We start from the raw sequence: 12,792 nt of genomic DNA, 5'->3' as shown, positions 1-12,792 counted from the left end.
TGGTAAGAGACAGTTCCTTGTGCAAGAACGACGCTCTTTTCTTACAAGTGTAAGCTCTCTTGCGCAAGAGCTCTTGCCAAGACAGCTTCCACTTGTAAGAAAAGAGCGTAGCTCTTGAGCAAGAAGCACAAGTGTGGATGCTCTCTTGTGCAAGAAAGCTATTTTAGCTATTGAATTTTATTGCGCAAGAACCCCTGCCGTGCATCCACACTGCCATGGGTGCTCTTGCGCAAAAGCACATCTCACACATGACAGTGTGGATGTGTTCTTGCACAGGACTCCTTGCACAAGAACTTCTTGTGCAAGGATCCACCAGTGTAAACATAACCTTCCTGTCTAGGAAGGAGCACTGCAGAAAGGGATCTAGTGGTCATAATGGTCCCCAAGCTAAATATGAGTCAACATCCATAGAGTGGTTTGGGGTGGCCACCCAAGGCCCCACACTTTGGGGATCCCTACAGAGTCCAGGGCAGCCTGAGGGATAATGGTGGGGGCCTGGGATCAGTAGCAGGAATTGGGACAGCCCTGGCTAGCGCTGTAATTGGGTTGGGAAAGGGGCCTTCTTCCCAAGGAGTGAGAGGGTTTGGAAGCCACGAGGAAGAACCCATGGCCTGAGGTCATGTTGGAATACTTGCTAAAAGAGATGATCCGTTAGACTTTTTCTGCTGCTCACTGACTTCACCTCTGGACAGAGGGGGTGAGCAAACTTTTTTGGCCTAGAGCCATGTCAAGATATGGGAATTTCAAAAGGGCCTCACAAAATTGCAGGTGGGGGGGTGGGACTGGGGATGCGGGGCTCTGGGCCAGGATCAAGGAGTTTGGAGGACAGGAAAGGGCCCACTATAGCAACACTGCATAGTAATCTGGCAGCAGTTTGGTTCAGATCTGGGTGGGGGCCTGGTTAATTGGATGGGCCATACACCACTGGTGTGAATGTGTTCACATGATTGTAATGAGGCCTCCTGCCTCTGCATGAAAGTGACTACAGCTTAACAGCAGGTTTGCATTCAAAGAACTAAAAGGTTGGTTAGATACAGATGCTATTATCATAGAAGCAGAAACACTTAATTTAGAAGGAGAAAGGGAAACCTTTCCTTGAACTGCAGATAAACAGGATTTTTTTTCTACAAATCTCCTATGCAGGGAGTTACAGTTCAGTTTCCATTTATAGGAAACCCTGCCCTCAGAATTGTTTACTGTGAGATCATCACTGGGAATCCCCATCTGAACCTGCCAAACAGAGATGCAAGGCGGGGCCCTTACTGCAGGCAGAGAAAAGTTAAGCATGAGAATCATCCTGCTGAGGACAATCAGACTGTTTATGAGCATGTTAAATGGACACGTGTCAGATATCAGAAGTGATAACATAGAAACCTGTAGGGGAACATTTTAATCTGCAGAGGCACTCATTAATGGATTTAAAAGTAGCCATTCTTCTACAAAGCAATGTTACAAGTCAGCCACAGAGAGAGAGAGTGTGAAATAGACCTTCATATGCAAATATGACACTGTTTTCCTTGGCCTAAACAAAGACATTAACTGGATGGCCCATATTTTGTTGGTCTTTAGAGTGCTACCAGACTATTTGTTGTTTTCCTGTTACAGACTAACTGGGCTAGCCCTCTGAAGCCTTTTAAAACCAGACTTCCTTTCATTTAACACCTCAGTTAACATCAAAAGCTAAGTATGGGACACTTCCAGCCCACTCAATTAGCCTCATTAGCATGGCACTACAATTGACAGGCTATTTTTTCTCTCCCTTCTTTCTCTGTTCCATATTATACTTCCCCTCCTTTTTCTCCACTCAAGCTCATCTGAGCAAATGTTTTTAGACGCCTGAATATCAAAATGTGAATAAAGCCTGCTCCGCAACAGAACACAATGCAATGCAACACAACACAAAGTGAAGACCAACCTTGAACTCATGCAATGTAAGTGACAGTGCGTAACACATCCCCTTACTCGCAGTTAACTACTTCATCTTGGCTACGTCTAGACTGGCATGATTTTCCGGAAATGCTTTTAATGGAAAAGTTTTCCGTTAAAAGCATTTTCGGAACAGTGTGTCTAGATTGGCATAGACGCTTTTCCGCAAAAGCACTTTTTGCGGAAAAGCGTCCGTGCCAATCTAGACGTGCTTTTCCGCAAAAAAGTCCCAATCGCCATTTTCGCGATCGGGGCTTTTTTGCAGAAAACAAATCTGGGCTGTCTACACTGGCCCTTTTGTGCAAAAGTTTTGCGCAAAAGGACTTTTGCCCGAACGGGAGCAGCATAGTATTTCCGCAAAAGCACTGACAATCTTACATGAGATCGTCAGTGCTTTTGCGGAAATTCAAGCGGCCAGTGTAGACAGCTGGCAAGTTTTTCCGCAAAAGCAGATGATTTTGCGGAAAAACTTGCCAGTCTAGACACAGCCCTCTTGTTTCCCCTGTTGACCATCTTTGGCTAAGGTTTCATTTGGGCACATCATACCACATTTTGTGATGAAGTACCTTTGAGTTCCACCCCTGCATCCTATTGGTACTATTTGGCATCCAGGAGGTGGGCGGGCACTAGCCTGCCCACATCTAAAAGACCACCCCCCATCCTGCGGGGAGGGTCCACAGTAACTGGAAAAGCCAACTAATTACGGGAGTCAAATAATGAAAAAACAGGTACAGGTGTGAGGGTCAAAGGGTCAAAACGAGGGAACCGGATGGGGATACCGAGCAGAGAACCCCGGACAGCGCCCACTGCCCCCCAAAGGTCTCGAGAGAGCCAGTGGACGCTGCCCATTGGAACTCTGCCCGGATATGTGCCTGCATCCTATTGGTGCTACCTACTGAAGAGTTCACCCTCTTATAGGAACGTTTTCCTAGTATGTCTGTCTGTCTGCAGCTGGTCTTTAAGCTTGGAAGAGTGAAGCAGCTATAGCTACTATGCACTGGCCTCAGCTTGCGCTAGCTTTCTTGCAGCTGATGAGTTCCTGCTGTGTGTTTCTCCTTTTATTGCTAAGGAGAATGACAGGGTCTCACAATCCCACTGAAATTATACATGCGGCAGAATGTAAATGGCACCCAATACACACAGGATGCTCTCATTAGGGGATCAAAATAGCTTCTTGACAACATTTGTTCTGTTGCTGCTCAAACTCACACCCTTAAGACAAAGGACTGACTATGGTTAATAAGACAGAACTGTGTCCCTGCCTCTATTCTAATTGTGGATGAAAAGGAGGTGACTATATTTTTTACCAGAACCCAATCATGGGAAAACGTGAAAGGAATAAGAGATCCTCCGGAATAGGGCTTTATTCCGGAGGATCGCGCCAGTCTGGACGCTCTTTTCCGGCTTTTCCCCAAGCCGGAAAAAAAGCGACGGCCATGTTTATTTTAATCCCGCGGGGGATATTTAAATCCCCCGCAGATTTCCCTATTCCAAAGTTCGAAATTAGCATGCCTATTCCGGAGAAGGGGCCAGTGTAGACGTAGCCTTATAGTTTGTCACCCCAAAGCAGTCAAAAATCATTTCAGGCACCTGGAAATGATGAAATTGTGTTATAGCTCATCTGCTATATAGCTGAGAGAGTTCAGCTGTTTGCTCAAAAGCTCCTTGTAAATGGTAAGAGTTATGACCACCAAATTGGGACTATGGCTTCCTCTTACTATAACTTAAAGCAAGGTAAGGATTTGGTTGTGCCAGAAAAATGGGATGTACCTAGAGTGGGACTGTGTCTCAGAAAACCATATGGAAAAGAGAATCACTAGGCAGGTGAATGGGGTTGGTTGGGCATGCCCCCACATCAGGGACTGCTCCAGCTCTGAGCCTCCCACCCCAGTGCCCTTTAGGTAGCATGGGGAGAGGCTGAAGCTCCCCCCCCCCCAAAATTCATATGAGGACATTTTGGCTATTCTACTTTGCCCAAGAGTGAGGAGAAAGTGTACAGTTTGCTGCATTCCTCATTCTGGCTGGAGAGCACAGGGGGAATTGAACCTGGAGCTGCCCTAGCTGGGGCGCATGCTCCCTTCCCCCGGCTGCAGCCACTGGAGCTGCAATCATCATGGAGGGGCACTTTTTACCTAGCTCTAAGAGGGGGCTGGGGTAGTCCTCGCTCCCCAGGCCAGCCTGCATGCTGAACCCCACTTCCCCAGCCCCACCTCAGAGTGATTTAACTGACACGTTCACTTTCATTTTATTTTCTGAGAAACAAAGATTAGTTGTGTTAAGGACCTGTGCAATACTGGGTAAATCTTCTAGAAAAACTATAAAACCTATTTCACAATAACAGGAGGTTTTTTAATTTTCTGAGTCTTTAGGTTGCACTTTGACAACATTTTCAAACTATCCACTGCAACCCTGAGGACTAGAAGCTTCCTTTTAAAAAAAAGTTGAAATTTGTGCATGTTCACATGATTGGCATTTGCAGCATCACTCCAAATATAAGACTTTCTGGCTACATCTATACTGGCATGATTTTCCAGAAATGCTTTTAACGGAAAAGTTTTCCGTTAAAAGCATTTTTGGAAAAGTGTGTCTAGATTGGCAGGATGCTTTTCCGCAAAAGCACTTTTTGCGGAAAAGCGTCCGTGGTCAATCTAGACGCGCTTTTCTGCAAAAAAGCCCCGATCGCCATTTTTTGCGGAAAATAAATCTCTGTTGTTTACACTGGCCCTTTTGCGCAAAAGTTTTTCGGAAAAAGGCTTTTGCCCGAATGGGAGCAGCATAGTATTTCCGCAAAAGCACTGACAATCTTACATGAGATCGTCAGTGCTTTTGCGGAAATTCAAGCGGCCAGTGTAGACAGCTGGCAAGTTTTTCTGCAAAAGCAGATGGTTTTGCGGAAAAACTTGCCAGTCTAGACACAGCCTCTGTCAAATCCTAAGAGTTGGTAAAAGTGGCCTCTTCAGTGAAAGGGAAAGAAATAGAGGGAAATAAGATGAAAAGCTGGCTCACTGAACTGCAGCTGTGCCTTGCACCAAGTTGACTGTAACCTTGCTTGTTTCCGGGAAAGGGGAGGTTCTGTAATCTGAGACTCTTGCTGTTTCAGAACACAAGAGACGCTGCTCTGGTAAAGGCAGAGAGATTACTACCTCGAAAGGAAAGGACATTTTTTTCTGCTTGAAACTAAAAATGCATGATTTGGGGATTATTGTTATTCTGCTGTGAACCTTACATCACCCTTAGCAGTTGGGGGGCAGGGAAGTGACAAGACAGGAAAAAAACTGAAAGAGCTGATCTTGGCTTGTCTGGAGGGACCAAAAAAGTATTAAGATAACAGAAATGCCCCAACAACTTTTTTTAAAAAACCCACGTGGGGCCCAATTCTGACCTCACTTGGACCTGTGAGACCCCATGGCCTCATCAAAGGGCTTGCTGGAGTATAGTTGAAGGCTGAGTCTGGTTCTTTAAGATACTCTATATTGCAAGTGTCTCTCTCTGACTTGTTTTCATTAAAGTTGCATGCACAGTTAACATTGTGTGCTGCAGGGAATGACAAATTCCACACCACACACACTCTGCAACAATCAGTAAACCACACAGGAAGAGGCACAGCAGCGAGAAGCAATCATGTGACAGTTAATTTGTCAACATTACTCATCATAAACCCCCCAGAGTAATAGGAATGATAACAATGAACCTTATTTTATATTTCCAAATACAAAGTAAGTTAAACTGAAGTGAAGTCTGTGCCCCTGTTTGTAACTTCACAGTACAAATACTCTGAGGGGTAGCTGTGTTAGTCTGTAACTTTAAAAACAAGTAGTCCTGTGGTATCTTAAGCAGCGAGGAGTCCTGTGGCACCTTATAGACGAACTGAAATGTTGGAGCATAAGCTTTCTTGGGCAAAGACCCACTTCGTCATATCCATGTGACGAAGTGGGTCTTTGCCCATGAAAGCTTATGCTCCAACACTTCAGTTCGTCTATAACAGGGGTCTCCAAACTTTTCAGCCCGAGGGCCGCATTAACTATCAAACAGCAGTTCGGGGGCCGACTACACACTTGAGGTCCAAATAAAAAACAATCAAAACATGGATGTTGTTTTTAATTATTTATTTAATATTATTTTATTCAGTTATTATTTAATAACACATTGATACACTACACATGAACACCTGTATTAGTGTGAATGGTGAAATTGTTTCCTGGATGCCAAAATAGCAGACATTTCTGGCTTTAGATTTGTTGTCCCTAACATCAACAGTAAAAAAGTAAGCAGCGAATAAGGTTTTGCAATGTAATGATCGGTTGGAAAACATAACGCACTACTGCGTGCCTCTATTTTACTTCGGTAAAAACATAACGTCCATGTAAGCGGCGGCTGATCTTGGCAGGATACACGTAAATTTCCGTAATTTTTTTTCCGTAGAAAAAAGGTCTCCACGGGCCGGATGAGAGGGCCTCGCGGGCCGCATCCGGCCCGCGGGCCGTAGTTTGGAGACCCCTGGTCTATAAGGTGCCACAGGACTCCTCGCCGCTTTTGCAGATTCAGACTAACACGGCTACCCCTCGGATACTGTGGCGCCTTAGAGACTAACCAAAATATTTCCACTCCAGTTCATTGGATGAAGTGAGTTTTACAGAGTTCAGCGCCTTTTTCCTGGCCCAGCAAAGGGGCAACCCTGGCCCAGGGATGCCCCACTGCTCAGGGAAGCGCTGGAAGGAGCTGGGTGCTAGCTCTGTGCCCAACAGTGACCACAGGAGACCCCCGCCTTTGCGGGCTGTATAGGCTGGCTCAGGCCGTAGCCTCACGCGCCCCATCTGTACCCGGGCTGAGGAGCCTGCCGCGTGTGCAGGGCGCTGCAGCGCCCGGGGAGAGTGTTTCGCAGCATCCCGGCTGCAGGGTCTGGGGAAGGGGTAACGGGGCGGAGGCGCCGAGGCCAGTGAGCGTAGCAGGCTCAGGCGCTAGGGGGCGCTGCAGACCGCCCCCCCCTCCGCCCCAGGCTGCCGCCGGGCGCCTGCAAAGCGAAAGCGAAAGGCCGCTGGAGCCCGAAGGGAGGGACTGCTGCGAGGAGCGCGCATGCGCTGGAAAGCCCCTCTCTACTGGACTAACCTGCCGGCGGTACCTCTGCCTGGTGACGGGTGATGCGGAAGGCGGTTCCACGCTGCGATTGGCCCGAGGCGGGCGGGCTATAAAAGCGGCCGCGGCGCCGGCTGCCGTGCTAGTCGTTTGGGGGCAGTGCGTGTAGCTGCGGTCATGGCGCGAGGGCTCTGCGTGCTGCTGCTGGCGCTGCTCGGCCTCGCCGGCCTGGAGGCCACCTCCCGTGAGAGCCGCGCCGTGGCTAGGCTGGGGGGGCTGGTTCCCCGGCGGCATGGGGGGGCTGGTTCCCCGGCGGCATGGGGGGGCTGGTTCCCCGGGGGGGGGGGCTGGTTCCCGCGGGGGGGGCTGGTTCCCCGGCGGCATGGGGGGGCTGGTTTCTGGGGGGGGCTGGTTCCCCGGCGGCATGGGGGGGCTGGTTTCCGAGGGGGGGGGGCTGGTTCCCCGGCGGCATGGGGGGGCTGGTTTCTGGGGGGGGCTGGTTCCCCGGCGGCATGGGGGGGCTGGTTCCCTGGGATATGGGGGGGCTGGTTTCTGGGGGGGGCTGGTTCCCCTGCGGCATGGGGGGGCTGGTTCCCCTGCGGCATGGGGGGGCTGGTTCCCCGGGATATGGGGGGGCTGGTTTGCTGGGGGGGCTGGTTTCCCTGGGGGGGGGGCTGGTTCCCCTGCGGCATGGGGGGGCTGGTTCCCTGGGATATGGGGGGGCTGGTTTCTGGGGGGGCTGGTTCCCCTGCGGCATGGGGGGGCTGGTTCCCTGGGATATGGGGGGGCTGGTTTCCAGGGGGGGCTGGACCCCGGGGGGATGGGGGGGCTTGGAGGGCTTGCGCTGCTGCAGGCGTAGCCCAGGTCAGCCTGCCCTGGCTGCGGTGCCCTGGCTGCGGTGCCCACCCTGCCTGTGCTACGGCAGCGCCTCTGTGCTTGCTCCCTAGGCCCGGCCCTGCCGCGCACCATCTTCGCTGCGGGGCCCCGGCAGCAGTGATGGGGGGCGGGGGTGGATCCCGGGTCAAACAGCCCTAGTGATGGGCGAGCCCAGCACGTGCCTGGCCATGTAGGGAGCGGCTTATTGTGGGTTTTGCCATTTTAAAGTCAGGTGGCTGTAAACCGCATTTTCTTTGTGTCCTGGTCCCATTCGGTCAACGCTTGGGCAAACATTTGGCGCTTCAGAGGGGTTGCAGTGTTAGTCCGTAACCAGAAAAACTTAAAACCGACAATAATCCCGCAATGCCTTGGTGGCTAACAAAAATGTCAACGGTCCTCTGAAGAAATGGGTTGTGCCCATAAAAACTCATGACCGCATCTGCACTTTTTGTAAGTCTCGAAGTTGCTGCGGGACTGTCCGTCATTTTTAAATATTTAAAGGCGCATCTCTACCACTTCAGCCTTAAGAACAGTCATAGCTCAGAGGTGCTACTGCGATTGTGGTTCCTTAATAGACGCTCAAACTCTAGGAAGCTGCCACCAGGCCCTGACTTGGCTCTTTGAGTCCTTAGCATGCAGCTGACAGGACAGAGGGCAGGACAACCACAGCAGCTAGGATGTCACTTGACTTTGTTCTTTCAGATCCTCCCAAAGTCCATGTGTACTCCCGCCACCCAGCCGAGAATGGCAAGTCAAATGTCCTGAACTGCTACGTGGAAGGATTCCACCCTCCCAACATTCACATCAAGCTGCTGAAGAATGACAAGGAGATGGATGGAGTGGAAATGTCTGACCTTTCCTTCAATGACGACTGGACTTTCCAGCGCTTGGTGCATGTCCCATTCACTCCTAATGGGAATGATAGATATGAATGCCATGTGGAGCATTCCGCTCTTCAGACTCCTAAGAAAGTCAGATGGGGTGAGTATTTCACTGTATCTATTTTGTTCACATTCTCTGTCAGGAATTGCACATGGGATTTGGATTCTCTTGCGATCCTGCAGCCAAACTGTCCTGTTCATTGTATGGTTTAGGTGGGTTGGGCTTTAGGGAGCCCTTCAGGGTCCAGGGCAGCCAAGTCATGCTTCTTCACGGCAACGGGAAGTGGCAGTAACCTTCTCTGCTCCCCAAGCTGCAGGGCTGGGAGCTAGGCTGAAGGAGCACACTGGAGCGGGCTGGGGCCAGGTCACTCTGCTTCCTGCCACTGGCTTGAGTGCTGGGGGAGCGGGTGACCCCTGCTGCTGGTGCTAGCCCCTCTTCTCCCCCCCCCTCCACCCCCACCATCTGGCTATCACCCCAAGCTCTCTCGCCTGAGTAAGGGGTGCAGTGGGTGGGGGCAGGACCTGCATGGGAAAAGGTGGGGCCTGGGTGGAGGGGGTGGTAGTCCCAGTGACCACACACCCCTAGGGATAGTCCAGTCCTACACTTGTCAGAGAAAGCAGCTAGTCTGTTTAGTCACAAATCTGGTGTATCCTAGGGTTGTTGGAGATCGTGCAATTGAACAGCCGTGTAACTGCATGAAATCTTAGGGGTTACACAACTATTGATGGTTGCTGGGGGTGGGGCTGGCAGCCAGTGCGCTTGTCATCTGGCGGCTGCTCCTTCTGTATCAGAAAACAGCACAAGGTGGCAGGTGAGACTGCTGAGCCAGCAGTTATGGAGAGCCTGCTTGAAAGCTGGCTCCCTGGGCGAATGGCTCCAGCCTGCTTACCTCACCCTCAGTACTGCTACCTCTCAATCAGAGGCAACTGCGCGGAGGGGAGGGGCAGGCAGGAGAGTCCAGTGGTTGTGTGGCGCTTTATTGAAACCAGTTCCCCGAGGGCACTGGCTCCTGCCTCCCCCGGGTACAGGGAAGGGATAAATGTAGTTGACAGTGCTTATCGGTTAATCGTATAGTCAACTACACATTGACATCCCTAGTGTCCCCCTCCCCCGTCGTTTTAAAATGTAATGTAATAGGGTGCGTTCCCCAAGTCTTGTCTCTGGGCACCTTTGGCCACCGGGCTCCAGTGGAACAGTCTCTAACTGCTAAAGAGAATGTGTACATTTAATACAATATATTGGAACATCAAGTAGCAGTGGAGGAAAGGAGAGTAACTTGTAGAATTATTGGAGGTGCTGCTGCCAGGTCTGTAGAGGTACAGTAGTGCCGCTGTAGGGTTTCCCATGTAGGCGCTGTCCTGCTAACAAAACTAAACGACCCACGGTGAGCAGCATTAGCTATGTGAGCAACAGAGCCTCTCCTGTCTGTGATGGGTCGAATCACAAAAGTCCCCTTGAGTCTGCCGCCTGATGTGCTGATCATACCACTGAGCCTGCCTACCTGCCCTCTGTGGGACCCCAAGCCCCTGTATGGCTTTACCAGAAGCTTTGGTCTCCCCAAGCCAAGGCACAGAGTTGGGGTAACAGTCCCTGTGGAGAGCAGTATAGTCACTGAACCAGCTCACCTATAGCACTTTGGCAGCATCCAGGAGCACAGCACTCAGATGGTACTAAACCCCCAAATAAATCTGCTTATTCTGTAGAAGCTTTACACAAGGAGCCTTATCAGTGAATGAGATGCATATCTCTGGCTCCCCCCTCCTCTGACAAGTTTACACTGGGCTTGATGATAAACACTTTTTTTACCAAGTATAAAAAGTAGGAATTAAGTGGTTGCAAGTGAAAACAGACAGTTCAAAGTATGTCACTAAGCTAAAATAAGCAGAACAGCCAGCTAACCCTAATACACAAAGAGGTCATTGCAGATCATAATTTTCACCCTCTTCTTTATCTCAGATGCAATTCTTCACAAGCCAGAATTGGTCTTTTGCTGGCTTGGGTCTAACAGCCACTTCTGTATCCTCCTGGGTAGGAAGGCAGTTTCAAAGGCCAGCTGAAGACCATTGATTGCTACCTTTTCCTTACTTTCCTGGTGTGGGAATCCTTTCTTTCTTTATTTCTCTGTCTGGCTGCTGGAGTGATAAGACCTCTCCCAGCGCTGCATTAGAATAGTTATGATTGGTAGGAGTGCTATTTGTGCAGCACAGTCTTGTCTTAGAAGTGGACTCTTAACATCCTTTGTCCTCTCTTGCAGACCCTGATAATTAACCTGCATCTTAGACGTATATGGTAAGTTTTGCATATTTAATTTGTTGCTCTCCAACTGATTTTGGCACTGGACTGATACGTGAGCTGAAGTTCAGGGCTAGAAAGAAAACTTGCGCCACACTGAGGCAGAAAGGTAGAGAGGAGGAACAGGCAGCGCTATCTCTAGCTTAAGTGGTAGTTTAGAATTGTGGGTGGCCTATTATTCCATTTCTTAGCACTTGTAACAATATCATGCCCTTATGGAGACTTTTCATAAAGCTTATGACTTCACTTGACCCTTGGGAAGAAGGGTTCATTGTACAGTCACCAGACTGCCTGGTGTTTTTTCTTGGTGGATGTGGAGAGGTGGATTTGCCATTTGGCAGTCTTTATGGTCTAGCTGTGCCTCCTGAGAGGCTGGCTAATAGTGTATTAGGGTTAGAGGGACAGAAGTCACTGTAAGGCATCCTTTGTGTGTCTGCAGGCAGTCTCTTGCCTGGCAGTGCTGAAGCAACTTAGTGTTAGTAAATGGCTACAAATGGCTTTATGTGCAGCACCAGCAAATGCAGTGCACCCAGTGAGCAGGTAAGGGGTGAAGCTTCCGTTGTGGTGCTTGAACTATTTCAGAAGCTTTGGCATAGAATAGAATAACCCTTTGCAGGTGCAGCTGCCCTTGGGATCTAAAGCCTAGAGCTGCTGGGATTTGCACTGGTTTGCAGCTGGGATCTTGGAGCCAGGTTCTCCCTTAGCTTATGTTACAATAAAGAATAGGCATTTTTTAAATTAATAATCTTCCCTGCCCCTCCTCCTTTTCAGGTCTGAGGAACTCTGCCTTGCAATATGAAAAGCGCTTACACCCGATCTGTTTTCCTGCGTGCTCTTCACACCCCACTCTCACTTTGTACTGGAGCTGAATGTTTTAGCTTTATGATGATTTGTCTGGGAGTGAGATGTGGAGTTAAAAACTTTAGTGTGAAATGTTAGATGTGGGTCTGAAGCTCAGACTCATGAGCTGGCCTTGCACCCACATTCTCAGTGCTTTCTGCTGGGGGGAGGGGGGAAGGGGAGGGAATCTTTGTGTTATCTGATGGACATGCTATAGAATCATAGTATTTACACATATAAACCAATCTTGTGTTGGGCAGTCTGGCAGCTGTGCTGCAGCCACTTTAAACTGGCAGTTATAAAGGAAATTGTAAATGTGGCTCAGCCTTAAGCAAGATCCATGGGTCTTGTAATCCGCCCATGGTGTGCTCATGATATTAATCAAGAATTTGAATTGCAAAATTGGAAGATTTTTGTCTTTCCTGTAGCGTCAGAATATAAGAGCCCTAACACGGTCCCTGGAGGCAGCAACAGTCCTAGCCAGTTATGGAGTATTGAGGTCTACCAGGGTCTGGGTGCAGCATGTTGCCAGAGGCATTTGGGGGGGCAATAATGACACTTTCAAGAACTCTTGGCTACAGCATTCCTTTTTACAAATGCCAATCAATAAAACTATTGCCAGTTGCATACACTGATTTATTGCGTTAAGTCTAAATTTTGTGGACAACCTAGTCCTAGATGGATCTGTTCTGCTAATTGAAGAGTGTAACGCTTTGTATGGTTCTTAATTGTATATAATGATACTTTAATGATACTTAAATATATTTTAAAACAATCAATCCTGTGGAAGTTGTGGTTTCTGAAAATGGAGAGGGCATTTCTTGCCTCACATTGAGTACAGCAGGGGGTGTGGAGTATCTATTAATGGCCCTGCTGTAAGTGGGACTGCTCAAATCTGTTTCC

The 12,792-nt window shown here is 49.3% G+C and overlaps 1 protein-coding gene across 1 annotated transcript; it reads left to right on the top strand.

The window, feature by feature from the left end:
* The first annotated feature begins 7,085 nt into the window (after window positions 1-7,085).
* Window positions 7,086-12,668, top strand: B2M (beta-2-microglobulin). Its single transcript, XM_075897495.2, has 4 exons — window positions 7,086-7,243; window positions 8,578-8,856; window positions 11,012-11,046; window positions 11,821-12,668. Exons 1-3 carry the CDS (start codon window positions 7,177-7,179, stop codon window positions 11,023-11,025), a joined length of 360 nt encoding a protein of 119 aa, XP_075753610.1. The 5' UTR covers window positions 7,086-7,176; the 3' UTR covers window positions 11,026-11,046; window positions 11,821-12,668.
* Window positions 12,669-12,792: the final 124 nt, after the last annotated feature.

Source organism: Pelodiscus sinensis, chromosome 14 (assembly GCF_052426305.1).
Source record: "Pelodiscus sinensis isolate ZL-2025 chromosome 14, ASM5242630v1, whole genome shotgun sequence".
NCBI lineage: Eukaryota > Metazoa > Chordata > Testudines > Trionychidae > Pelodiscus > Pelodiscus sinensis.
The sequence above is the reverse complement of the archived record's forward strand: the minus strand, read 5'-3'. Positions and strand labels throughout refer to the sequence as shown.